This window comes from Spea bombifrons, chromosome 5 (genome assembly GCF_027358695.1).
Source record: "Spea bombifrons isolate aSpeBom1 chromosome 5, aSpeBom1.2.pri, whole genome shotgun sequence".
NCBI lineage: Eukaryota > Metazoa > Chordata > Amphibia > Anura > Pelobatidae > Spea > Spea bombifrons.
In genome coordinates this window covers 107910903-107937788 of record NC_071091.1, presented here as the reverse complement: position 1 = coordinate 107937788, position 26886 = coordinate 107910903, and the positions used below count along the sequence as shown (strand labels likewise).

General features: G+C 42.0%; 2 protein-coding genes across 2 annotated transcripts; both read left to right on the top strand.

The window, feature by feature from the left end:
- Nucleotides 1-1016: 1016 nt before the first annotated feature.
- Nucleotides 1017-6375, top strand: LOC128497419 (ly6/PLAUR domain-containing protein 2-like). The gene is made up of 3 exons (XM_053467472.1): nucleotides 1017-1083; nucleotides 5535-5654; nucleotides 6133-6375. Exons 1-3 carry the CDS (start codon nucleotides 1026-1028, stop codon nucleotides 6357-6359), a joined length of 405 nt encoding a protein of 134 aa, XP_053323447.1. The 5' UTR covers nucleotides 1017-1025; the 3' UTR covers nucleotides 6360-6375.
- A 5349-nt stretch (nucleotides 6376-11724) lies between these two features.
- On the top strand, nucleotides 11725-19594 carry LOC128497260 (ly6/PLAUR domain-containing protein 2-like). The gene is made up of 3 exons (XM_053467232.1): nucleotides 11725-11864; nucleotides 18697-18816; nucleotides 19329-19594. The coding sequence occupies exons 1-3, from the start codon at nucleotides 11807-11809 to the stop codon at nucleotides 19553-19555; spliced, it is 405 nt and encodes a 134-aa protein (XP_053323207.1). The 5' UTR covers nucleotides 11725-11806; the 3' UTR covers nucleotides 19556-19594.
- The last annotated feature ends 7292 nt before the right edge of the window (nucleotides 19595-26886 follow it).

Sequence of the window (26886 nt, the reverse complement as noted above, 5' to 3'; positions counted from 1 at the left end):
AACGGGGTTCCTTTTCTCCCTAAACTAATCTAAAAATATAAAGCTAACAGTAACGCTAATATTTCCCATACGAGAATGTCCCTCTTCAGCGTCCGTCTCCCAGACCGGTCATGTTGGCCCTGCTTAAATTATTTGGACTGGGGGACCCAGCCTGCATGAAGGATTTGTAGTGGCCTGGATGGCAACAGACCGCCTGACCCCAGGACTAACCAACTCCTGCCTAAAATGATGGCGCTCTAATCAAGCGTCTGCTACATTGGAAATCCAACACTATTGCTTCATTATTACTCCCGCAGGAGGGTAAAGATTTTGCGAATGAAGTCACCTGTATTCAAGCAGGGATTCCAGCTGTGATGTAAAGGGGAGAAAAGCACCAATCGGGACGCTCAGATATCATTAAATCAGAGGAGAATATAAAGGAGCTGGCTCCAGACTGTGTGACCCTGAGAATCTGCCCCTTCACCCCGAGACTGGGGAAAAAAATTCACTTTGGGATATTCTCCGCAGCGCATGTCCACAAACCTTGGAGTCATGAAACCCACAATGTTAGAAATGAGCCAGAAGAGCGCATTGCTTAACCCCTTAAGGACAATGGGCGGTCCCTAAACCCATTGAAAACAATGTATTTTGAGCCCCTACATAGACGGGCTTTGTCATTAAGGGGTTAAATCGTAAAATACCCCAATGTCATATTTGCCCCCCACTGAACCCCTGTAACAGAAATAAGGATGACTGTCCCTTTAAGTGATCCAGCATTAAATAGAATGACGCATTGGATGAAATTATGGCTTCACTTTTCCATTGTCCCCGATGATGTCGTCGGGCCGGATGCCTCGGGACATCTCTGCTGTTTCATGGAATGATTGTGAAAGCGTATATTAAAATACCTGGTGGGTTATACAACCTCAGCTACACCCGAGATGGAAAGGACCGTCATCCACCGAAAAGTAAGCTGTCTCTTCACACAGCCTTCGGCAGGTATATAAATCGCCCACCGGCAGACGCGTTCCAAAAAAGATCCAGCGATGGCCATGGAAGGATCCACCCTCTCCCTCGTCGCCCTGCTCTTATGCCTCAGTCAGGGTAAGGATCTATATCCTTTTTGATTTATTTTATCTATTACCTGAGACGGTCAGATTTTTTATATTATATCCGGGGATTTGTAAGATTTTTTTAATGCGTTATTTATACGATTCCAACAAGTTCCAGCCAGGAAGGATACGATTTATTTGCCGCAAAGAAAAAATACATTTATCTGCAACAAAGGAAGAAGAACAAACCTGTCTGCAATATAAACAGATCCTTAAATATATTTATATATTCAATGCCATTCATAAAATAATAATAATAAAATAATAATAATAAAAATAATAATAAAAATCTTGTAAAATTAATTACATTTCTAATTATATTTTATATTAATTAATTTTTTTGGAAGGGGGATCAAAACTGAGGTCCGAAGCCCTCTACTCTTAGGATCAATATAGGTGTATTTTAGGTGCTTAATATGTATGAAAAAATTTTTTATTTTTTTTTAGAAAAGAAATGTTCTGATTATGGAATGTTTCTAATATGTATGGATTAGATTTCATTATAAAATGTAAAAAATATGAGAAATTTGCGATATAGATATTATTTAGTAGATTTCTAAAAAAATATATATTATTTTCACTAATGTCAAACTTGAAAAATGTTCTGTTTTAGGATGAAATCGCTACCAGTCTCTGCTTTGTTATTTTGTTTTAATTATTATATATTAAACTGCTTTATGGCCGAGGGTATTTTATAACCCAAAGGCTGGAGCTTTTTGTTTGCTATTTTTTACCGTTAGTTTTGCTAAACCAAGGTTCCCAAATTCATACTAAAAACACAATTTATTATTATTATTATTATTATTTTTTTTAAAGTTCTCCCTTTTACACTAAATCATTTTCTACTATTTAAATAATTTCTGGTTGGGGCAGCTAAGAGATTTTGTTTATTTTGTATTTTTTATGACGCATCTACAATGTTTTTGGGTATTTTTTTTATTTGCTTTATTTGTGACAAACCTACAATGATTTTGATAATTATTTTTTTTACTGTAGTATTAGTTTTTTTGGTTTTTTTTATTCCTTTTTTTTTCTCCCTCCTCTTTTTCTCACTCTGTGAGATGTTATAATGTAATAATTTGAGGTAATCACAGTCTTCTTCATGTGTCCGGTTGCTATAACGATGCTTATAACGAGAGATGTTAGGCTGAATGTGTTAGAGCCGATGATGCCGGCCCCTGTGGACGGAGGGGGTAACCAGGCTATTAGCAGAAAGCCCGAAAGCCCTTAAAGTGATTGGCGATGAAAAGGCGACTTTAGGACCGTAGGCGTCTGATGGCCGATGGTCGACGGCCGGATACACACAGCTGCAAGTTACCTTTTTATGCCGACTTATTGTGTAGTCAGGCGTATAGAGACGGTGGCCACTTTCAGGACGTAATAGTATGTCCACAGGGTGTCAACGTGTTAATTTTGAAAATAATATTAAGGGTAACCAGAGGTTACAAGAATCTAACATTAGAGAGTCAGAGGCTGAGATGGGATGGAAGAAAGTTGTACTTTACTGAGAGGGTGGGTAGATAAGGGGAACAGCCTCCCAGCAGAAGTGGTAGAGGGTAATACAGTGAGGGGATTAAACATGCATGGGATAGACATACGGCTCCTGAATCTAAGACGAGACCAACGGCTGGTTGAGGTTTGAGTCGTTACAGCAGGAGAAACGGGGGACTAGGCGGGGGCCGGATGGGGCCGATTGTTTTTACCACGTACAACAAACAAAACAAGTTTATTCCTGACCACACTTTGTTTATTAAGGATACATTTCTTTATAATTGCGCCCCGTTTAGAATATACTTCCTGCTACTTCACGTGGGGCTGATATATTTATTTAGTGCTCCGAGATGTAATTGGCTCTTAGCATTTGACAGTGTGATAAATGTTCTTGTATACAGACATTACAATCGGGGTACAATAGGCATGAAGAAAGTCCCTGTCCTAAAGAGCTTACAGTCTAAGTTTAAAAAAGTAGTAAAATGTTCTTAGATTTCATTTTAAAAATCTGGAGAGCTTGCACTCTATTCTGGGACAGAATGACAGTCATTTGGTTATCAACAGGTAGCCAACGCTTCACAGCCCGGTAGATTAATGGGTTTGGCACTAATATTACCTGAGAACAAACCGAAGCTCTCTTAAGTAGACTGTGGATTTGGCCTGACTATCTCACTAATGAAAGTCTTTGGAGGGACGGACTTCATTAGCATCGCCATAAAGTATCAGCTCAGTGTGGTGTTTGAGCCGGGAAAGAAACCCAAAATATCACATGACTGACAGCAACGGCGCCTCCAGGTCTGCTGGGGGTTATTACTTTATACAGTGCTGGGGGATTATATTACTGTAAACAGCGCGGGGGGGTTATATTACTGTATACAGCGCTGGGGGGTTATATTACTGTATACAGCGCTGGCCGTTATATTACTGTATACAGCGCGGGGGGTTATATTACTGTATACAGCGATGGCCGTTATATTACTGTATACATCGCTGGGGGGTATATTACTGTATACAGCGCTGGGGGTTATATTACTGTATACAGCGCGGGGGGGTTATATTACTGTATACAGCGCTGGGGGGTTATATTACTGTATACAGTGCTGGGGGTTATATTACTGTATACAGCACTGGGGGGTTATATTACTGTATACAGCGCTGGGGGTTATATTACTGTATACAGCGCTGGAGGGGGTTATATTACTGTATACAGCGCTGGGGGTTATATTACTGTATACAGCGCTGGGGGTTATATTACTGTATACAGAGCTGGGGGTTATATTACTGTATACAGCGCTGGGGGGGTTATATTACTGTATACAGCGCTGGGGGGGTTATATTACTGTATACAGCGCTGGGGGTTATTACTGTATACAGCGCTGGGGGTTTATTACTGTATACAGCGTTGGGGCTGACGCAGGCAGAGAATATTCCCCCCATGTGACGACCCCCAGCATTCAGGTGCGGTAATTATTACATTTCTTAGCTTTTAGACCGCACATGATTCGTTTTTTTTTAACGCTGCAATAATTATTACGCAACAGGCGTGACGACTCCTCTTATAGCTGTAAAGGGAAGTTATAATTTAAACAGATTCCCAGCGGGTCTGCCGCGTTTCTCAGTTATTATCCTTCCAGGAAGTTGAGATCTTTAATTATGGTCCAGTCCTTTTTAATATACTTTAATAATATTTTTCTCGTGTGCTTATATCAGATGAAATACATACGTTATTTGAGCTTGGTTTTTCATCTTAAATCATCATACCTGCCAAGTGTCCCTGTGCAGTTTGGTCAGTCCCACTTTAGGACCCAAAATCCCTGCATCCCCCTTTATCTTTATTTTCTAGGAACTCTGTAGCTGTTCTCTAGCTGTCCGGATGCTCTTTAGAGTCCACTTTTCTTTGCGTTTAACTCCTTCACATCCCTCATAACATTCCAATTTTTGGGGGTCTCATTATATCCATAGGGGATTACCTTTTAGCCAAAGAGCCAATAGCACTGTCCTCGGTCATGTGATATCTTCCTGCCTTATCCTGATTTTGGGGGATTGCTATAGGTTTAGAGGGGATAAAAATTAGGGGTCGGGTGAAAATAGTTTTAATGAGAAAAAATCCTTATTAAGAAAAAAAGTTTATGAAGAATACAGTTTATTGTTGTGAATGTATTTTAGGGAGTAACCGTGGCCTCCTTAGGTTTTTTTTTCTCTAAGCAAATCGATGCACTATTTTACTAACCATGACATCATAACTAAAAACTAGACTTTTCATAAAAAAAGAAAAATAAATAAAAAAAATAGAAAATGCATTCAAATCAGACTCACTTGCAGCGAATTCATCTCTCGGAGCAGAAAATCCGAGCGCAGAGTGTACTGTTTCCTTCTCATTGACGGTAGGACAGCTCATTGCCACCGCAGAAGCTCAATGCGGTACAAACAGAAGTGCGGATACTTTTTATATCTGCTGATGTTTTTGTGTTAAACAAAAATATTTATTTTGCATATAATAATAATAATAATAATAATAATAATAATAATAATAATATGTATCAAAAGGCATAGTTACATTTCCGACAAATGCGGATGAAAGTAAAAATCTATGATTGGAAGAAAGCTGTCCCCATGGCCGTAACTGCGAATGTCCCTAAAGTCTACAGGACTCTTAATTTATATATATTTTCATGCTTTGGACCCATTTTCTGCAGACTTCCATGTATATTTTTTAAGCGGTCAAAGACTAGGAGCCACAGCCATGTACTTCATTTTCGGCAGGTAGTTCAATTGCTAAAGATGCTCAATTGAGGTCACAGAATCAAACACCACATCCGCTAAGTAAAATAACTTCTAGGTGAATCGAGTGTGGAGTCTTTAGTCTTTAGTCAAAAGTGATCGTTTTTATTTGGTCAACGTGGAAAAAAACTAAATTAGCTATAAGGTTAACCATTTAAATGCTTTTTCTAGTTTGCTCCCTGGAATGCTATTATTGCCCCTTTGAGACTCCCAGCTCTTTGTGCACCAACACCAGAAACTGCTCAGCAACGGACAAACTCTGCAACACCAAGATGTTCAGCCCGGATATCAGTAAGTCTTTACTGCAAAGTTAAGTCAATATCATTCCCCTGCCCCAACCTTACCCAAATCTCGGCTGCTCAGGACAGTGGCTGAAAATCTCGACTGTCTCACGAAAACCGGGACTGTTGGGAGGTATGGGATATGACGAAAAGGGAAAAAAAAACAGTGGCATTATATTCTGGTAATGGGCAAACTTGCTTTTAGTTAAAAAAAAAATCTAAATTTTGGCTACCATGAATCTCCAGCACCTTGTATGACGAGAGGAGGGTGGGCTATGAGTGCAGACCCCCAAAAATGACCGAATAGAATAACACACTCTATTTAAAGGGACACTCCAGCCATCGTGTGTACTTTAATGCATATGACAGCTGAGTGTCCCCTTTAAATGATCAGTTTTCTGTCCCAGGCTTGCCAATGTGCAGAGTTCAGAGAGTGTTCCCCTTTAATGTAGAATTCCAGTGACGGATGTTTCTGCTCCATCTTGCAGCCTATCCCTTTGATGGAAGTGAAATGGTTACACGGGACTGCGCCGACATCTGCGAGCAGAGCGACAACGATGAGCTGGGAACGAAGCACCCCGTATACTGCTGCAGCAGCGATCTCTGCAACAACAGAGGGCTCTACGCCTCTAGAGGAGGACCCACAAACACCAGCAGCGGACTACTCCTATGCTTCATGAGTTTGGTGCTCTTCTTGTTCAGAATCAAGCTTTAATCACGAAAATGCAAAAAAAAAATAATAATAAAAATAATTTAATTCCGCTGACGCCTTTTCGATGAAAGCGTGCGATGATATGAACGTTGCAGATGTGTTAGGCTAGGTTTCCACTTGGTTTTTTTTTGCTAAAAACGCCCATAAAAACGCCAATACAGCCACATGGCGTTTTTTTTGGGAAAAACGCTGCAGCCAGATGTTAGCTGTTCTTCAATAGGAAATCGCAAAATGCCATTTCCACTTGGCGTTTTTCTGTCTGGCGTTTTTTCGGTCCTCTTTGGCGTTTTTTTGCTTTTTTGGGCTCTGTGGCAGTTTTTCAGAATCGCAGCATGTTGACACTCTGGCGTTTTTTGCAAGGAAATCTTGGCGTTTTTCTCCAATAGAAGTCTATGGGAGAGAAAAAACGCCATGAAAAAGCCATGTGGGTTTTTTGCCTTGGCGTTTTTTATGGCGTTTTTTCCACAGTTACAATGCAGAGGATGGACCCAGTATCTGTGTGTCCTACGAGAAATAGGCTGGAAACAAATAGTTTCACACAAAACAAAGTCCTGGACTGGTTCATATTGAATTTTACACCATTGGGAACAAACATGCCTTTACAAACAAACATACCCGACGCATTAACTGGATCCTGCGTGCCAAAAGCAACAGCAAACAATTTGCACCATCATTTGGGGCCAATCTTCCTAGAGGAGCAGACATTCGGAATAAAGCATGCCTTACAAACCACAGAAAAGAGACAAAAGGGTCCGTCGGGGCGTTTAAGTAGAACTCTACCAAGTAAATGACATCAGGAGAGGGCAGATACTTGCCATTTATCCGAATCCATTTTAGCAACTTCTAACTTGTAAAGGCTGGAAAAACTGCCTAAGGTCAAAAAAAGCAATTTCCACAGAAAGGCTAAAACGCCAGAAAAAACTCCAGAAAAAACGCCAAAACGCAGGTAAATGCAGTGGCAGTTTTCTTGGCGTTTTTCATCAAGAAAAAAACGCAGGACAAAAACCCAAGTGGAAACCTAGCCTTATGGGAGTTTGAAGAGATGGTTTTCACGCTGAAATAGGACCATGGAATACAATAATAATAATAATAATGATAATATTAATAAACATTATTTAGCCGTATAAGGATTATAAAAAAATAAAGCAATAATCAGAGATCAGGAAATTATCAATATGAATTATTTTTTATTTTATTTGAAGGCTTTTTTTAAGTTATTAATGATTAGAACTGTTGTCTTTTGGGGCTGTTTACTGTCGGGACAGCCACAGAGTCTGTACAAAGCCACCTGTCTCCTGGGCATACCTCCCAAGTGCCCCTGTCTTGTTTGGCCAGTCCCTCTTCAGTCTCCAGACCCCTCTTTCTCTCTTTTCTCGGAGGTCAGAATGTTTGCTGGGTATGAGGGGATCGCAGGGTTCTACAGCCCTAAAAGCCCCGATAATGTGTATAGAAACAGCAGGGAACGGCTTTATAACTTAAACTGTGAAAATAAAACTCTTTATTCTTCTACAAATTGCTTATAGTGTCATGCATCCTTCTGATTGGAACATCGGTGTACGGCACGATGTCAACGGCAGCACCCAAATCAAACACACTGCTTACCATACCACCCATACTGAAAGTACCATTGTATGCGAGTAAGAGAGTGGTAAATAAATGGAAAAGCCCCCCAGCAGAAGTGGTAGAGGGTAATACAGTGAGGGTGTTAAACATGCATGGGATAGACATACGGCTCCTGACTGTTGTAGCTTCGATTTTCAGGGCTACACTTAACTCCCCGTTAAACCCAAATAATGACACCACACACCATAGAATATGGATAAGAAAAGGCCACAGCCAATTTTATTTATTAGAGTCATTGTCACGCCAAAACCTGAGACAATAAACATCGGTGTGTTAACAAGGACAATGACTCACAACACCAACATGTAAATATATACAATAAACACAATGAACACACCAAGCCTGCCAAGTAATCCGGGTACCAGAACCAAATACCACTTAAGGAAGGGACAAACCCGGATGGCCCCACCCTGACCTGAAGTTCCAGCACTGACAGCTAAGAACCTCCCACCAGATGTTACTAACCATTCACTTACCACCACATTAACCCCCTGGATACCTGGCAAGCTGCCGCCTCACAGACTGTGACAAAACGACACAGACCAACAAACAAAAGAAAGGGAGGGAGGGAGGGAGGGAGGGAGGGTGGGACTCGCAACCAGGTAAGCCAACCACAAGAATGGTTCCTGAGCCCGGAAAAGCAGCCACTTATATAATCTTCCCCCAACTCCACCCCCTAATTTCCCGCCAAAAAAAGCATACCACATTAGTTATTATTTATGCTAATGAGCCAGGGTTTGGTTGATTTACAAATCCCACAGCAATCCTAGCAAGGAGGGGTTAACCGTCACTTAACCTACATCAGAACAATCATATAAAATATCTCACTAAATAATAAAATAACATAATGTTTATTGATTAACATTAAAAAATATATAAAATATGAAAAAAAGCCTAAAAATTTATTTATAAAAATAATAATAAAATAGTTCTTTTTTTTATAGTCCAAAGTAGAAACTGCATAGATTCCCCTAATTATTACATTCATTAACTAAAAGAATATTTATTATGGCTGACTACAAAGTGTCCGCAAAACCGCTAAAAAAACAAATATTTTTATTGTTATTATTATTTATTGGTTTATATAGCGCCATCATATTCCGTAGCGCTGTACAATGGGTAGACAGCACATAACAAGTAGTATATAACATAAGAATTTGACTTACAGAAACAACAGGCGAGGAGGGCCCTGCGCACAGGAGCTTACAATCAAGAGTTATGGGGATGAATCATTTCTGAAAGGTGTGAAAAAAAGTAGACGGAAAGTTTTTAAATACTTCCTCATTTTTCCATTTTTTTTACTGACATTTTACTCCATCAACCCATACAGATTGTCAAGTGTCACAGGACCCGATAGATTGTAAGCTTTTGAGAGCAGTCATTTATAATGTTATATTTAGTTTGTTCTGTATGTTCTATATAAAGTGGTACGTAACTGGTAAATAGAGAGCGATCAGGTGACATATTACATTAGTTCTGTTATTTTTGTTACATTAGTTATTACATCAGTTCTGTGGAAAGTTTCAGAAATTTTCCGCTAATCACTCCAAATTTAGCATTCTACTCCAGACACTTTTTTGGGGACTGTTTTTTTAACTGGGTCAGACGGGAAACAGGGGCGTAACTAGAAACGACAGGGGCCTGGTGCGGAAATTGCCCCGGGGCTACTCAACTTCACAACTTGTCTGTGTATTCTTTGCCCCTGGTCCCCCTCCCCTTCCATCATACACTCTGGCACACATATGTAAACACACTTACACAAATTACTGTTAGGTCCCCGCCGCGGTACTCACCTTGGTCCCACGCCGCGTCCTGCTTCTGACCCACACCGCCGATATGGCGACGCACGAAGAGGGGTCCGACGTGGCAGAACGGCTCACTCCCCGCCGTTGACGATGCCGCGGTCTTCTTCCCGGCATGGTGATCTTCAGGACGGCCGGAACACAACTGCAGGGCCGTCCCAACAGAAACGGAGAACACGTTCCGTCTCTCGCACGCCCTCTAGTGGCACGTGCGCATACAACTCCTTTTCTTAAAGGCACAGTCACAATATTCCCAGGTGTATAGAATCAGGTTAATCTGGACATCAGAGGGAGTATCCCTTCCTCCTTCCTATAAATCTGTGCCGTTTAGTTCATTCATTGCTCAGATATACTGTGCTCTCTACGTATATACGTCAGTGCTCCCTTATCATTGTTTCATTGGATATTGACCCTTTGCTTTCCTTATCGTGTCTGAACCTTCGCTGCCGGAACTGACCTCTGCTTATCCTGACTTCGTTTACGTCTCATCCCTATCGGTACCTCGCTTTTGATTCATCCACGTCTCCAGCCTTGCATATTGGGCTCCGACTACTAAACCCGACAATTACACATACTTACCCATACTCACTAACACAGATATACACAACATACAACCGTTTCACCCACTTACACATCCATGCTCACACACGCACAAAATTACACACCCATGCTCACACACACACACACAATTACACATCCATTCTCACACACACAATTAAACATCCATGCTCACACATATATATATATATACAAACACATATTCATACATCCCGCCAGCCCCCGCTTAACGCTCATGCAGCTTCCTCTCCGGCTGCTCACACACTGTGCGGGCAGCCTCTTTTTCACCACGGGGTCACCTGACCCCGATACGCTCATGTCTCCTCGTGCCGGTTCAATATAGTGTAGGAAGTTTCCAAACTATTTTGAACCGGTACAAGGAAACAGGAACAAGGGGTCTCCTGTGGTTACGCCAGTGGCAAGAGACCTTTTAGGTAATGTGAAAGAGACCCCTGTAGTGACTAGCAGAAGGGGTTACATGACCCGACCTGCATTAATGGAGAAGCCCCCTTTCTATGCTCTCCCCTCACCTCCCCCTTTTTTCTTAGCCTTCAGGAGCAGGGTGAACCCCAGGATTCAGGAGCAGGGTGAACTCGGGTTCATGTCCTTTGGGTGACCTTGGGTTGCTGGAGGGAAGGGGGGGAGAAGACCGGACGGATAGCGGAAGAATTCCTGCAGAATTAAAGCAGGAAATGCTATTATAAAAGGGGTATAACACTAAGACACATCCTCCTTACACCAATCGACTGTGAGAAGATTCCCGCCATTGTTATTGTCAGTTTAGTTGCTAGGAAGGGTCCCTTTAGAAGTGTTAGGCGGCAAACCCACAAGGGGTTAATGCCAGGATCATGGTTAGATGTTGTTTATGATGACCTCAGCAAGGTGAGCCGGCTTAACCCGACCTGCTGTGTTGCGGAACCAGCGCATGTCCACAAACCTTGGAGTCACGAAACCCACAATGTTAGAAATGAGCCAGAAGAGCGCATTGCTTAACCCCTTAAGGACAATGGGCGGTCCCTAAACCCATTGAAAACAATGTATTTTGAGCCCGTACATAGACGGGCTTTGTCATTAAGGGGTTAAATCGTGAAATACCCCAATGTCATATTTGCCCCCCACTGAACCCCTGTAACAGAAATAAGGGTGACTGTCCCTTTAAGTGATCCAGCATTAAATAGAATGACGCATTGGATAAAATTATGGCTTCACCATTCCATTGTCCCCGATGATGTCGTCGGGCCGGATGCCTCGGGACATCTCTGCTCTTTCTTAGAATGATTGTGAAAGCGAATATTAAAACACCTGGCGGGTTATACAACCTCAGCTACACCCGAGACGGAAAGGACCGTCATCCACCGAAAAGTAAGCTGTCTCTTCACACCTGTCATGTTTATGCTAATGAGACGACAGCCTTCGGCAGGTATATAAATCGCCCACCGGCAGACGCATTCCAAAAAAGATCCAGCGATGGCCATGGAAGGATCCACCCTCTCCCTCGTCGCCCTGCTCTTATGCCTCAGTCAGGGTAAGGATCTATATCCTTTTTGATTTATTTTATCTATTACCTGAGACGGTCAGATTTTTTATAATAAATCCGGGGATTTTTTAAGATTTTTTTAATGCGTTATTTATACGATTCCAACAAGTTCCAGCCAGGAAGGATTTATCTGCAACAAAGGAAGAAGAACAAACCTGTCTGCAATATAAACAGATCCTTAAATATATTTATATATTCAATGCCATTCATATAATAATAATAATACAAATAATAATAATAAAAATAATAATAATAAAAATCTTGTAAAATTAATAAAATTTCTAATTATATTTTATATTAATTAATTTTTAGGAAAAATTTGGGGGGGGGTCAAAACTGAGGTCCGAAGCCCTCTACTCTTAGGATCAATATAGGTGTATTTTAGGTGCTTAATATGTATGTAGAAAAAAAAATGCTGAGCTGTTATATGTATGGATTTCATTATAAAATGTAATAAATATGAGAAATTAGCGATATAGATATTATTTAGTAGATTTCTAAAAAAAATATATTATTTTCACCAATGTCAAACTTGAAAAATGTTCTGTTTTAGGATGAAATCGCTACCAGTGTCTGCTTTGTTATTTCGTTTTAATTATTATATATTAAACTGCTTTATGGCCGAGGGTATTTTATAACCCAAAGGCTGGAGCTTTTTGTTTGCTATTTTTTACCGTTAGTTTTGCTAAACCAAGGTTCCCAAATTCATACTAAAAACACAATTTATTATTGCAAAAATATAAAAGAGCATTGCGAAAAACAAAAAAAAAAATAGCTTAGAGTTACTTCTACGGAAAAGATGGGAAAAAAATATGTTCGGCAACATCCTCTGAGTGAAAAAATACCCCACATAAATAGATTTTTTTAAAAAAAGTTCTCCCTTTTACACTAAATAATTTTCTACTATTTAAATAATTTCTGGTTGGGGCAGCTAAGAGATTTTGTTTATTTTGTATTTTTTATGACGCATCTACAATGTTTTTGGGTATTTTTTTATTTGCTTTATTTGTGACAAACCTACAATGATTTTGGGAATTTTTTTTTTTACTGTAGTATTAGTTTTTTGTTTTTTTTTTTATTCTTTTTTTTCTCCCTCCTCTTTTTCTCACTTTGTGAGATGTTATAATGTAATAATTTGAGGTAATCACAGTCTTCTTCATGTGTCCGGTTGCTATAACGATGCTTATAACGAGAGATGTTAGGCTGAATGTGTTAGAGCCGATGTTGCCGGCCCCTGTGGACGGAGGGGGTAACCAGGCTATTAGCAGAAAGCCCGATCTCCCTTAAAGTGATTGGCGATGAAAAGGCGACTTTAGGACCGTAGGCGTCTGATGGCCGATGGTCGACGGCCGGATACACACAGCTGCAAGTTACCTTTTTATGCCGACTTATTGTGTAGTCATGCGTATAGAGACGGTGGCCACTTTCAGGACGTAATAGTATGTCCACAGGGTGTCAACGTGTTAATTTTGAAAATAATATTAAGGGTAACCAGAGGTTACAAGAATCTAACATTAGAGAGTCAGAGGCTGAGATGGGATGGAAGAAAGTTTTACTTCACTGAGAGGTGGGTAGATAAGGGGAACAGCCTCCCAGCAGAAGTGGTAGAGGGTAATACAGTGAGGGGATTAAACATGCATGGGATAGACATACGGCTCCTGAATCTAAGACGAGACCGACGGCTGATTAAGGTTTGAGTCTCTACAGCAGGAGAAACGGGCGACTAGACGGGGGCCGGATGGGGCCGATCTCCCAGTGGACTCTAGGTTTCTGAAATTGTTTGTACAACAAACAAAACAAGTTTATTCCTGACCACACTTTGTTTATTAAGGATACATTTCTTTATAATTGCGCCCCGTTTAGAATATACTTCCTGCTACTTCACGTGGGGCTGATATATTTATTTAGTGCTCCGAGATGTAATTGGCTCTTAGCATTTGACAGTGTGATAAATGTTCTTGTATACAGACATTACAATCGGGGTACAATAGGCATGAAGAAAGTCCCTGTCCTAAAGAGCTTACAGTCTAAGTTTAAAAAAGTAGTAAAATGTTCTTAGATTTCATTTTAAAAATCTGGAGAGCTTGCACTCTATTCTGGTACAGAATGACAGTCATTTGGTTATCAACAGGTAGCCAATGCTTCACAGCCCGGTAGATTAAAGGGTTTGGCACTAATATTACCTGAGAACAAACCGAAACTCTCTTAAGTAGACTGTGGATTTGGCCTGACTCTCTGACTAATAACAGTCTACGGAGGAACGGACTTCGTTAGCATCGCCATAAAGCATCAGCTCAGTGTGGTGTTTGAGCCGGGAAAGAAACCCAAAATATCACATGACTGACAGTGACGGTGGCTCCAGGTCTGCTGGGGGTTATTACTTTGTACAGCGCTGGGGGGTTATTACTGTATACAGCGCTGGGGGGTTATATTACTGTATACAGTGCTGGGGGTTATATTACTGTATACAGCGCTGGGGGTATATTACTGTATACAGCGCTGGGGGTTATATTACTGTTTACAGCGCTGGGGGTTATATTACTGTATACAGTGCTGGGGGTTATTACTGTATACAGCACTGGTGGGGTATATTACTGTATACAGTGCTGGGGGGTTATATTACTGTATACAGCGCTGGGGGGTTATATTACTGTATACAGCGCTGGGGGGTTATATTACTGTATACAGCGCTGGGGGTATATTACTGTATACAGTGCTGGGGGTTATATTACTGTTTACAGCGCTGGGGGTTATATTACTGTATACAGCACTGGGGGGGGTATATTACTGTATACAGTGCTGGGGGTTATTACTGTATACAGTGCTGGGGGTTATATTACTGTATACAGTGCTGGGGGTTATATTACTGTATACAGCGCTGGGGGTTATATTACTGTATACAGCGCTGGGGTTATATTACTGTATACAGTGCTGGGGGTTATATTACTGTATACAGCGCTGGGGGGTTATATTACTGTATACAGCGCTGGGGGTTATATTACTGTATACAGTGCTGGGGGGTTATATTACTGTATACAGCGCTGGGGGTTATATTACTGTATACAGCGCTGGGGGTTATATTACTGTAGACAGCGTTGGGGGTTATATTACTGTATACAGTGCTGGGGGTTATATTACTGTATACAGCGCTGGGGGTTATATTACTGTATACAGCACTGGGGGGTTATATTACTGTATACAGCGCTGGGGGTTATATTACTGTATACAGTGCTGGGGGTTATATTACTGTATACAGCGCTGGGGGGTTATATTACTGTATACAGTGCTGGGGGGGTTATATTACTGTATACAGCGCTGGGGGTTATATTACTGTATACAGCGCTGGGGGTTATATTACTGTATACAGCGCTGGGGGTTATATTACTGTATACAGCGCTGGGGGTTATATTACTGTATACAGTGCTGGGGGTTATATTACTGTATACAGCGCTGGGGGTTATATCACTGTATACAGCACTGGGGGTTATATTACTGTATACAGCGCTGGCGGTTATATTACTGTATACAGCACTGGGGGGTTATATTACTGTATACAGTGCTGGGGGGTTATATTACTGTATACAGTGCTGGGGGGTTATATTACTGTATACAGCCCTGGGGGTTATATTACTGTATACAGCGCTGGGGGTTATATTACTGTATACAGCGCTGGGGGTTATATTACTGTATACAGTGCTGGGGGGTTATATTACTGTATACAGCGCTGGGGGTTATATTACTGTATACAGTGCTGGGGGGTTATATTACTGTATACAGCGCTGGGGGGTTATATTACTGTATACAGCGCTGGGGGTTATATTACTGTATACAGCACTGGGGAGTTATATTGCTGTATACAGCGCTGGGGGTTATATGACTGTATACAGCGCTGGGGGGTTATATTACTGTATACAGCGCTGGGGGTTATATTACTGTATACAGTGCTGGGGGGTTATATTACTGTATACAGCGCTGGGGTTATATTACTGTATACAGCGCTGGGGGGTTATATTACTGTATACAGCGCTGGGGGGTTATATTACTGTATACAGCGCTGGGGGTTATATTACTGTATACAGTGCTGGGGGGTTATATTACTGTATACAGCGCTGGGGGGTTATATTACTGTATACAGCGCTGGGGGTTATATTACTGTATACAGCGCTGGGGGGTATATTACTGTATACAGTGCTGGGGGTTATATTACTGTATACAGTGCTGGGGGGTTATATTACTGTATACAGCGCTGGGGGTTATATTACTGTATACAGCGCTGGGGGTTATATTACTGTATACAGCGCTGGGGGTTATATTACTGTATACAGCGCTGGGGGGGTTATATTACTGTATACAGCACTGGGGCTGACGCAGACGGAGAATATTCCCCCCATGTGACGGCCCCCTCCTTGTAGTCAGTAAGACGCGTGCAGGCGTGGAAGGTGTCTTCTATTCCGTATTATAATGAGCCTCGCAGCATTCAGGTGCGGTAATTATTACATTTCTTAGCATTCAGACCGCACATGATTCGTTTTTCTTAACGCTGCAATAATTATTACGCAACAGGCGTGACGACTCCTCTAATAGCTGTAATGATGCCCACGGGGGGGGGCAGCATGGGCTATAGTGGGCCTTGACTGTTGTGCGGAGGAGGGGTATGCTTTTTTGGCGGGAATTTGGGGGGTGGAGTTGGGGGAAGATTATATAAGTGGCTGCTTTCCCGGGCTCAGGAACCATTTTTTGTGGTTAGTTTACCTGGTTGCGCGTCCCTCCCTCCCCCTCTTTTTCTTTTGTTTGTTGGTCTGTGTCGTTTTGTCACAGTCTGTGAGGCGGCAGCTTGCCAGGTATCCAGGGGGTTAATGTGGTGGTAAGTGAATGGTTGGTAACATCTGGTGGGAGGTTCTTGGCTGTCAGTGCTGGAACCTCAGGTCAGGGTGGGGGCATCCGGGTCCCTTCCTTAAGTGGTATTTGGTTCTGGTACCCGGATTACTTGGCAGGCTTGGTGTGTTCATTGTGTTTATTGTATATATTTACATGTTGGTGTTGTGAGTCATTGTCCTTGTTAACGCACCGATGTTTATTGTTTCAGGTTTTGGCGTGACAATGACTCTAATAAATAAAATTGGCTGCGGCCTTTTCTCATCCATATTTATGGTGTGTGATGTCATTATTGGGGGTTTTTAATGGGGAGTTAAGCCTGGCCCGGCGAATCGAAGCTACAACTGTCAAGGGAAGTTATAATTTAAACAGATTCCCAGCGGGTCTGCCGCGTTTCTCAGTTATTATCCCTCCAGGAAGTTGAGAATTATGGTCCATTCATTTTAATAATATAATATTAAATAATATAACTTTAATAATATTTTTCTCGTGTGCTTATATCAGATGAAATACATACTTTATTTGAGCTTGGTTTTTCATCTTAAATCATCATACCTGCCAAGTGTCCCTGTGCAGTTTGGTCAGTCCCACTTTAGGACCCAAAATCCCTGCATCCCCCTTTATCTTTATTTTCTAGGAACTCTGAATAGCTGTTCTCTAGCTGTCCGGATGCTCTTTAGAGTCCACTTTTCTTTGCGTTTAACCCCTTCACATCCCTCATAACGTTCCAATTTTTGGGGGGTCTCATTATCTCCATAGGGGATTACCTTTTAGCCAAAGAGCCAATAGCACTGTCCTCGGTCATGTGATATCTTCCTGCCTTATCCTGATTTTGGGGGATTGCTATAGGTTTAGAGGGGATAAAAATTAGGGGTCGGGTGAAAATAGTTTTAATGAGAAAAAATCTGTATAAAAATTTTTTTTTTATGAAGAATACAGGTTTATTACAAATGTGTCTTTTTTTTCTTTGATTTTTTTCTTTGATTTTTCTTTGTTGGGACTTATTTTAAGGTTAGTGGGGCGAATGTATTTTAGGGAGTAACCGTGGCCTCCTTAGCTTTTTTTTTTTTTTTTCTCTAAGCAAATCGATGCACTATTTTACTAACCATGACATCATAACTAAAAACTAGACTTTTCATAAAAAAAGAAAAATAAATTAAAAAAAATAGAAAATGCATTCAAATCAGACTCACTTGCAGCGAATTCATCGCTCGGGGCAGAAATCGAAAATCCGAGCGCAGAGTGTACTGTTTCCTTCTCATTGACGTTAGGAGAGCTCATTGCCACCGCAGAAGCTCAATGCGGTACAAACAGAAGTGCGGATACTTTTTATATCTGCTGATGTTTTTGTGTTAAACAAAAATATTTATTTTGCATATAATAATAATAATAATAATAATAATAATATGTATCAAAAGGCATAGTTACATTTCCGACAAATGCGGATGAAAGGGAAAATCTATGATTGGAAGAAAGCTGTCCCCATGGCCGTAACTGCGAATGTCCCTAAAGTCTACAGGACTCTTAATTTATATATATTTTCATGCTATGGACCCATTTTCTGCAGATTTCCATGTATATTTTTTAAGCGGGATCCACAGCCATGTACTTCATTTTCGGCAGGTAGTTCAATTGCCAAAGATGCTCAATTGAGGTCACAGAATCAAACTCCACATCCGCTAAGTAAAATAACTTCTATTTGGATCCAGTATGGAGTCTTTAGTCAAAAGTGATCGTTTTTATTTGGCCAGCGTAGAAAAAAGATGTAGTTACATAAACTTTTGGGACCTCAGAGGTCTCTTCTTCGGATGAAGTCACAGGTAACACAACTAAAGAAACAAAGTCATGTCCTTTCTACAGTAAGATGCATTTAAAGAGCTTTCTTAAATATATCGACTATGAACTAAATTAGCTATAAGATTAACCATTTAAATGCTTTTTCTAGTTTGCTCCCTGGAATGCTATTATTGCCCCTTTGAGACTCCCAGCTCTTCGTGCACCAACACCAGAAACTGCTCAGCAACGGACAAACTCTGCAAAACCAAGGTGTTCAGCCCGGATATCAGTAAGTTTTTACTGCAAACCTAATTCAATATCATTCCCCTGCCCCAACCTTACCCAAATCTCGGCTGCTCAAGACAATCGGGACTGTCTCACGAAAACGGGGACTGTTGGGAGGTATGGGATATGAAGAAAAGGGAAAAAAAATAGTGGCATTATATTCTGGTAATGAGCAAACTTGCTTTTAGTTAAAAAAAAATCTAAATTTTGGCTACCATGAATCTCCAGCACCTTGTATGACGAGAGGAGGGTGGGCTATGAGTGCAGACCCCCAAAAATGACCGAATAGAATACCACACTCTATTTAAAGGGACACTCCAGCCATCGTGTGTACTTTAATGCATATTAAATGAGTGTCCCCTTTAAATGATCAGTTTTCTGTCCCAGGCTTGCCAATGTGCATGCGCGCAATACTCGCCACCATGTCCCAATTTGGCTGCCCCCCCGCGCATGTTCAGAGAGTGTTCCCCTTTAATGTAGAATCCCAGTGACGGATGTTTCTGCTCCATCTTGCAGCCTTTCCCTTTGATGGAAGTGAAATGGTTACACGGGACTGCACCGACATCTGCGAGCAGAGCGACAACGATGAGCTGGGAACGAAGCACCCCGTATTCTGCTGCAGCAGCGATCTCTGCAACAACAGAGGGCTCTACGCCTCTAGAGGAGGACCCACAAACACCAGCAGCGGACTACTCCTATGCTTCATGAGTTTGGCGCTCTTCTTGTTCAGAATCAAACTTTAATCACAAAAATGCAAAAAAAAAACAATTTTTGGGGTCTGCAGCACAATAATTTAATCCCGCTGACGCCTTTTCGATGAAAGCGCACGATGATATGAACGTTGCAGATGTGTTACGGGAAGAAGAGATGGTTTTCACGCTGAAATAGGACCATGGAATATAATAATGATAATAATAATAATAATGATAATATTAATAAACATTATTTAGCCGTATAAGGATTATAGAAAAATAAAGCAATAATCAGAGATCAGGAAATTATCAATATGAATTATTTTTTATTTTATTTGAAGGCTTTTTTTAAGTTATTAATGATTAGAACTGTTGTCTTTTGGGGCTGTTTACTGTCGGGACAGCCACAGAGTCTGTACAAAGCCACCTGTCTCCTGGGCATACCTCCCAAGTGCCCCTGTCTTGTTTGGCCAGTCCCTCTTCAGTCTCCAGATCCCTCTTTCTCTCTTTTCTCGGAGGTCAGAATGTTTGCTGGGTATGAGGGGATCGCAGGGTTCTACGGCCCTAAAAGCCCCGATAATGCGTATAGAAACAGCAGGGAACGGCTTTATAACTTAACCCCTTCGCGACCTTTGCCGGTTCAGGACCGTCATAACAAGAAGGTCACTAAATGACCTTTGACGGTCCTGAACCGTCAAAAAATTAAATAAGCTTAGAAAGTGATCAAGGATCACTTTCTTCGCTTAAACGGCCTTGCTGCAATGCCTCGATGTCGAGGCATTCAGCAATGCCGAGATCGGCATCGGGGGCCATGTCTGGCCCCTCCCCGGGGCGTCAACAGCCGCCATACATTGTATGGCGGCGGACGCCCGTTTTAAAAGCGTTTAGGAGGCGATCAACGATCGCCTCCAAAACTTAAATGGTGTCGCTGGAATGCCTCGATCAGGAGGCATCCAGCGACACCAAACACTTACCTCTGGGTGGGCTGTGACCGCTCCGGAGAGCGGTCACAGCCGCCGCTGCCGGTGATCTTCGCCATCCGCAAGATGGCGGCGGCCCGGGAAATAAAACAATAAAGACGAAAAAGTTCGCTAGAGGGTCTCCAGACCCTCTAGAGAACTGGCTCCGCTTGCTGGTTGAATACAGGTACTGCATTCAACCATGCAAGTCAATGGAGCCCAGCTTTCTAATCACTATGTGATTAGTAAAATATTCAAAAAAAAATAAAAAATTGAAAAAAAAAATTAAAAAAAATGTGCTAACATTTAAAAATAATTATGCAGAGATGTCACTAGATGAACCACCCAGTACCAGCAAAATGTGTAAAAAAAAATATAAAAAAAGTATTAAAAAAATAAAATTAAATTAAAAAATAAAGTTTATTATTTTGAGCAAGTGCTAAAATTTCTAAAAAATCTCAACAAAGAGTTAAAATAAAAGCACTTCAAATACCCAAGGGGTGTCTAATATATAAAAAAAATGGCTGATGGGGTAAATTGGAGTGGCCTAGCTTAAAGATAGGGCATAGGTACAGACTGACCAAAATGGAGAAAAAAAGCGCACTTCCCAAATGTGGCATTTTAAATCTGAAACAACCCGACAAACCCATGCATGTCGGGTATCACTGCACTCAGGAGATGTTCCTGAACACACATTGGGGTGTTGTTTGACAGTGACAAATACCAGAACCTGTTTATCTATAACTAAAATACAATTTGTGTGAAAAAAAAATAAAAAAAATTACTATTACAAAGTTTGACAAAGTGTAGTTCTATAATTGGTGCATGGAAAGGGTTAAAATAACAGCATTTGGAATACCCTGGGGTGTCTAGTTTTCAAAAATATATGGTTTGAACGGGTTAAATTGAGTTAACCGGCTTCAAAGATATTCCAAAGAGGAGAGGGAGGCAGAATGACCAAATGACCACCTGAATTACGCATGCCCCAAAAGTAGCCTTTTACCAGCCAAACAATCTGACAAACCCATGCATGTGGGGTATCGCTGTACTCAGGAGATGTTGCTGAACACATATTTGGGTTTTGTTTGACAGGGACATATACCAGGACCTGTATATTTATAACTAAATAGTAATTTTTTTTATTTTTTTTTCCACACAAATTGTAATTACAAAGTTTGACAAAGTGTAGTTGTATAATTGGTGCATGGAAAGGGTTAAAATAACAGCATTTGGAATACCCTGGGGTGTCTAGTTTTCAAAAATATATGGTTTGACGGTGTTAAATTGAGTTAACCGGCTTCAAAGATGTTCCAAAGAGGAGATGGAGGCAGACTGACCAGATTTGTTAAAAAAGATTTGGAAATCATAAAACGCTGCTTGTACTTATTGCCCTATAACTTACAAAAAACAGCAAAAAAAACATAAAAACATTGGGTATTTCTAAACTCAGGACAAGTAGTAGAATCTATTTAGCTAGTTTTTTACTTGCTTTTTTAGGTGAGTAAAAGATTTTTCAAATAAAAGTCATAAAATGTGTTTTTTTTCAATTTTTCACCATGTTTTTTTTATTTTTTATAGTAAATAAGATGATACGATCAAAATAATGGTATCTGAAGAAAGCCCATCTTGTCCTGAAAAAAACAATATATAACTTATGTGGGTACACTAAATGGGTGAGGAGAAAATTACAGCTGAACACAAGCACCACAAAAGTGTCAAAACAGCCTCGGTCCCACAGGGTACAAAACGAAAAATGAGCCCGGTCCTTAAGGGGTTAAACTGTGAAAATAAAACTCTTTATTCTTCTACAAATTGCTTATAGTGTCATGCATCCTTCTGATTGGAACATCGGTATACGGCACGATGTCAACGGCAGCACCCAAATCAAACACACTGCTTACCATACCACCCATACTGAAAGTACCATTGTATGCGAGTAAGAGAGTGGTAAATAAATGGAAAAGCCTCCCAGCAGAAGTGGTAGAGGGTAATACAGTGAGGGTGTTAAACATGCATGGGATAGACATACGGCTCCTGACTGTTGTAGCTTCGATTTTCCGGGCTACACTTAACTCCCCGTTAAACCCAAATAATGACACCACACACCATAGAATATGGATAAGAAAAGGCCGCAGCCAATTTTATTTATTAGAGTCATTGTCACGCCAAAACCTGAGACAATAAACATCGGTGCGTTAACAAGGACAATGACTCACAACACCAACATGTAAATATATACAATAAACACAATGAACACACCAAGCCTGCCAAGTAATCCAGGTACCAGAACCAAATACCACTTAAGGAAGGGACAAACCCGGATGGCCCCACCCTGACCTGAAGTTCCAGCACTGACAGCTAAGAACCTCCCACCAGATGTTACCAACCATTCACTTACCACCACATTAACCCCCTGGATACCTGGCAAGCTGCCGCCTCACAGACTGTGACAAACGACACCAACCTACAAACAAAAGAAAAAGGGAGGGAGGGACACGCAACCAGGTAAGCCAACCACAAGAATGGTTCCTGAGCCCGGGAAAGCAGCCACTTATATAATCTTCCCCCAACTCCACCCCCTAATTTCCCTCCAAAAAAAGCCTACCACATTAGTTATTATTTATGCTAATGAGCCAGGGTTTGGTTGATTTACAAATCCCACAGCAATCCTAGCAAGGAGGGGTTAACCGTCACTTAACCTACATCAGAACAATCATATAAAATATCTCACTAAATAATAAAATAACGGAATGTTTATTGATTAACATTAAAAAATATATAAAATATGAAAAAAACCTAAAAATTAATTTATAAAAATAATAATAAAATAGTTATTTTTTTTATAGTCCAAAGTAGAAACTGCATAGATTCCCCTAATTATTACATTCATTAACTAAAAGAATATTTATTATGGCTGACTACAAAGTGTCCGCAAAACCGCTAAAAAAACTAATATTTTTATTGTTATTATTATTTATTGTTTTATATAGCGCCATCATATTCCGTAGCGCTGTACAATGGGTAGACAGGACATAACAAGTAGTATATAACATACGAATTTGACTTACAGAAACAACAGGCGAGGAGGGCCCTGCGCACAGGAGCTTACAATCAAGAGTTATGGGGATGAATCATTTCTGAAAGGTGTGAAAAAAAAGTAGACGGAAAGTTTTTAAATACCGTATTGGCTCGGATATAGGCCGCCCCCCGTATATAGGCCGCACCCTAAAAGTTTGGTGCTTTTTTAAAGAAAAAGTTTTGCTCCGGTAAGTCCGGGGGGGGGGCACGGTCCGCACGATGCGCTTAGACAACCTCCCGTGCCGGCACCCTCCCCGTGGGAAGTGCTGGCAGGGGAGGCTGTCTGAGCGTATCGGGGAGTAGGATGCAGGTCCCCTGCACCGCTGCGGGGGGATCTGTATCCTAACCCCGCTGCCTGCCCGGCGCCCGGGACTGCATGTCCCGGGCGTCGGGCGCTAGACCCCGAATGCGGCCTATGTTCGAGCCAATACGGTACTTCCTCATTTTTCCATTTTTTCAATATAGTGTAGGAAGTTTCTAAACTATTTTGAAGCGGTACGAGGAAACAGGTCTCCTGTGGTTACGCCAGTGGCGAGAGACCTTTTAGGTAATGTGAAAGAGACCCCTGTAGTGACTAGCAGAAGGGGTTACATGACCCCACCTGCATTAATGGAGAAGCCCCCTTTCTATGCTCTCCCCTCACCTCCCCCTTTTTTCTTAGCCTTCAGGAGCAGGGTGAACCCCAGGATTCAGGAGCAGGGTGAACTCGGGTTCATGTCCTTTGGGTGACCTTGGGTTGCTGGAGGGAAGGGGGGGAGAAGACCGGACGGATAGCGGAAGAATTCCTGCAGAATTAAAGCAGGAAATGCTATTATAAAAGGGGTATAACGCTAAGACACACCCTCCTTACACCATGTTGCAGTTTTTAGAATATGTTTTATAATAATAAGTTGGGACTGTGACAGAATGAGCTGTCATACAGGGGCCCAAGGTACTCAGAGATGGCTCCAGCCTGGCTGCCAAACAGGCAGGAACTCCATTGTTAAACTAATCCCATTAACAGGATGGCTACCAGGGGGATATTCAGTAGCTAAAGGGGATTAAAGGTTGGGTTGTCTACCTGTTTATCAATGTTGATTTATGTTAATGAAGTTCTGTGGCTATATCAGTCTATGTTTTACGACAATAAACTGTTCATTCCTGCTGTACTCAGTTCAAGGTAGTTGTGTCTACTTATTGGGTACACATAGCAGGGTTCCAAGGTGCGCATGCTGACTGGTGCTGGAAGTGATTCCGGGGACAAAAGGAGGATATATGTGGGTGATCTCTGGGAGTTACTACAGCTCTCTTGGTGAACCCATTACATTGGTGGCAGTGGCGGGATCCTCCTTGCAAACGTCCCAGTGGAGTACCAGCGGGTATACCAGCAGCAAGCCAAAGATGGTTCCAGCACTACAGGACGTGTTGGTGCACAGCAGAGTCGCAAGTTATATAAATGCCTGGATGGAGGCTCTCAGAGTGGACCAGGGTGTCCGGGGAATAGTCCTCCCATCCTCCAAGGAATGGTACATGCTACAACTAGATTGGCGAATGCAGTACCTGGGAGAGCAGCCTCAAGAGAACTTGGTGGCTGAGTTGGAGAAGTTGCTTCCACTTGAAATGACTGTGGATTGTGGATATCGGGCCCTGTATTGGCAGGCCGTGCAGTGGTGTACAGAGCTGAAGGATGACTACATGCCAGAGGGCGATGACTTTGGCGGCCCGGGATTGATAATGGAAAGCCTACAAGAGGACCGAGAATTTGGGAGCCCATCGAAATATCGGTGCGAGGAGATCCGGGAGTTCAGGGAAGGGATTCTCGCAGATGTGCCCTGTAACCTGCCTGACTTGTGGGCTGATTTCGATTATTTGGTTTACCAAGAATGGTTCCTGGAGCAGGCCTACCGAGAACTCTTTGACTGTGCTCAGCAGTGTGCCCCAGTGGATCCTGTGAGTATTGTGCCCCCACCAGAAGCACAAACATCCGAGCAGAGCGCAACTGGCCTCTGCCCACTCCCTTCCCTCACCCCAGACACTTTGCCCTATTCCCCGCAATATGGCCCAGAAACTGACCAAGAACTCCCCTGCATGTCCCAGCCAGATCCCCCAGCTGAACTGCTGGCTTCGAGGCAGAGCGCTGCTGGCCTCTGCTCACCCCTTCCACTTGTTCCCAAGCCTGACCGCAGTAACCAAGGAGGGCCCGGTCAGGCAGCCACAGAGTTGGTGGTGCCCCTGGATTTAACAAATGCAGCTGAAGCGCTGCCCTCGGGGCAGAGTGCCGCTGGCCTCTGCCCGCTCCCCTCTGTGACCCCAGCTCCATTGGCTTTACCCCCCCAATGTTGCCCAGAGGCAGTGATTTTTATGGATCCTGTATCCCCAGCAGAAGTGTTGGCAATGGGAGAGAGGCAGATCGACATCTCTTCCCAGCAGATGGAGTATACAGGAAGGGATGCATGTGGCTTCATTCCTGCTGTACTCAGTTCAAGGTAGTTGTGTCTACTTATTGGGTACACATCGCAGGGTTCCAAGGTGCGCATGCTGACTGGTGCTGGAAGTGATTCCGGGGACAAAAGGAGGATACATGTGGGTGATCTCTGGGAGTTACTACAGCTCTCTTGGTGAACCCGTTACAGGGACGCTTAGGCTGGTTTAGGTGGTTTATTCGCTGAATAACTGATTTATCTGTTTGCGGGTTTTCAATAAAGAACGTCGCGGCATTTAGGTCGATGAATGCCGCGGCCATTTCTAAATTCCAAAATGCTTATTATTGTGTGTCTTTTATTTAAGGTTACACAATTATTGTCACCGCATTGCAAAGGCCGTGCAAGGGTCAAGAAATCCATCCTAGAAACAGTCCTTTGTTCTAAATATCTATCTATTAACTTTTCTATTAATCGGGATTAATCGGGGGGAAAGGCGGGATTTTTAGTTAACGTTTAAAGAAACAGCAAGTCAGAGAGAGTCTAACAGAACAAAATAGTCACAAAACAATTACACCTAGCAAAAAAAAATCACAGGCTAGGGGTATATTTTTAAATACATTTAGTTTTTATTTTAAGGCTTTTTATTGTGTTTCTCATTTTCAGAAAAGTAAATTTTTAGCCCAGACAAGGAAAGCGTGATAATTAATAATATTAACCCACAAGGTTTTTAGAGGCATCCCTGTCGCTGACGTAGGCCAGTGGCCGCCTGGTGACGTAGGCGCGGCTGACGGCTGGATATGCGCGGCTGCACGATACTTCTTTATGCTCACATAGCGTGCGGCCGTGGATGTCCACCCGCTGGAGGCAGATCGGGGGAATGTGTGGCTCTGTCGGCCAGTGGTCCACTGGGCATTTGCCCGTTATGACCACATGGCCAATGCGA

Excerpts from the sequence above, each read along its gene's own strand:
- LOC128497419 (XM_053467472.1), top strand. The coding sequence starts at position 1,026 with ATGGCCATGGAAGGATCCACCCTCTCCCTCGTCGCCCTGCTCTTATGC. Across the intron at positions 1,084-5,534 it reads GCTCTTATGCCTCAGTCAGG|TTTGCTCCCTGGAATGCTAT; the intron begins GTAAGGATCTAT and ends TGCTTTTTCTAG. Across the intron at positions 5,655-6,132 it reads GATGTTCAGCCCGGATATCA|CCTATCCCTTTGATGGAAGT; the intron begins GTAAGTCTTTAC and ends TCCATCTTGCAG.
- LOC128497260 (XM_053467232.1), top strand. The coding sequence starts at position 11,807 with ATGGCCATGGAAGGATCCACCCTCTCCCTCGTCGCCCTGCTCTTATGC. Across the intron at positions 11,865-18,696 it reads GCTCTTATGCCTCAGTCAGG|TTTGCTCCCTGGAATGCTAT; the intron begins GTAAGGATCTAT and ends TGCTTTTTCTAG. Across the intron at positions 18,817-19,328 it reads GGTGTTCAGCCCGGATATCA|CCTTTCCCTTTGATGGAAGT; the intron begins GTAAGTTTTTAC and ends TCCATCTTGCAG.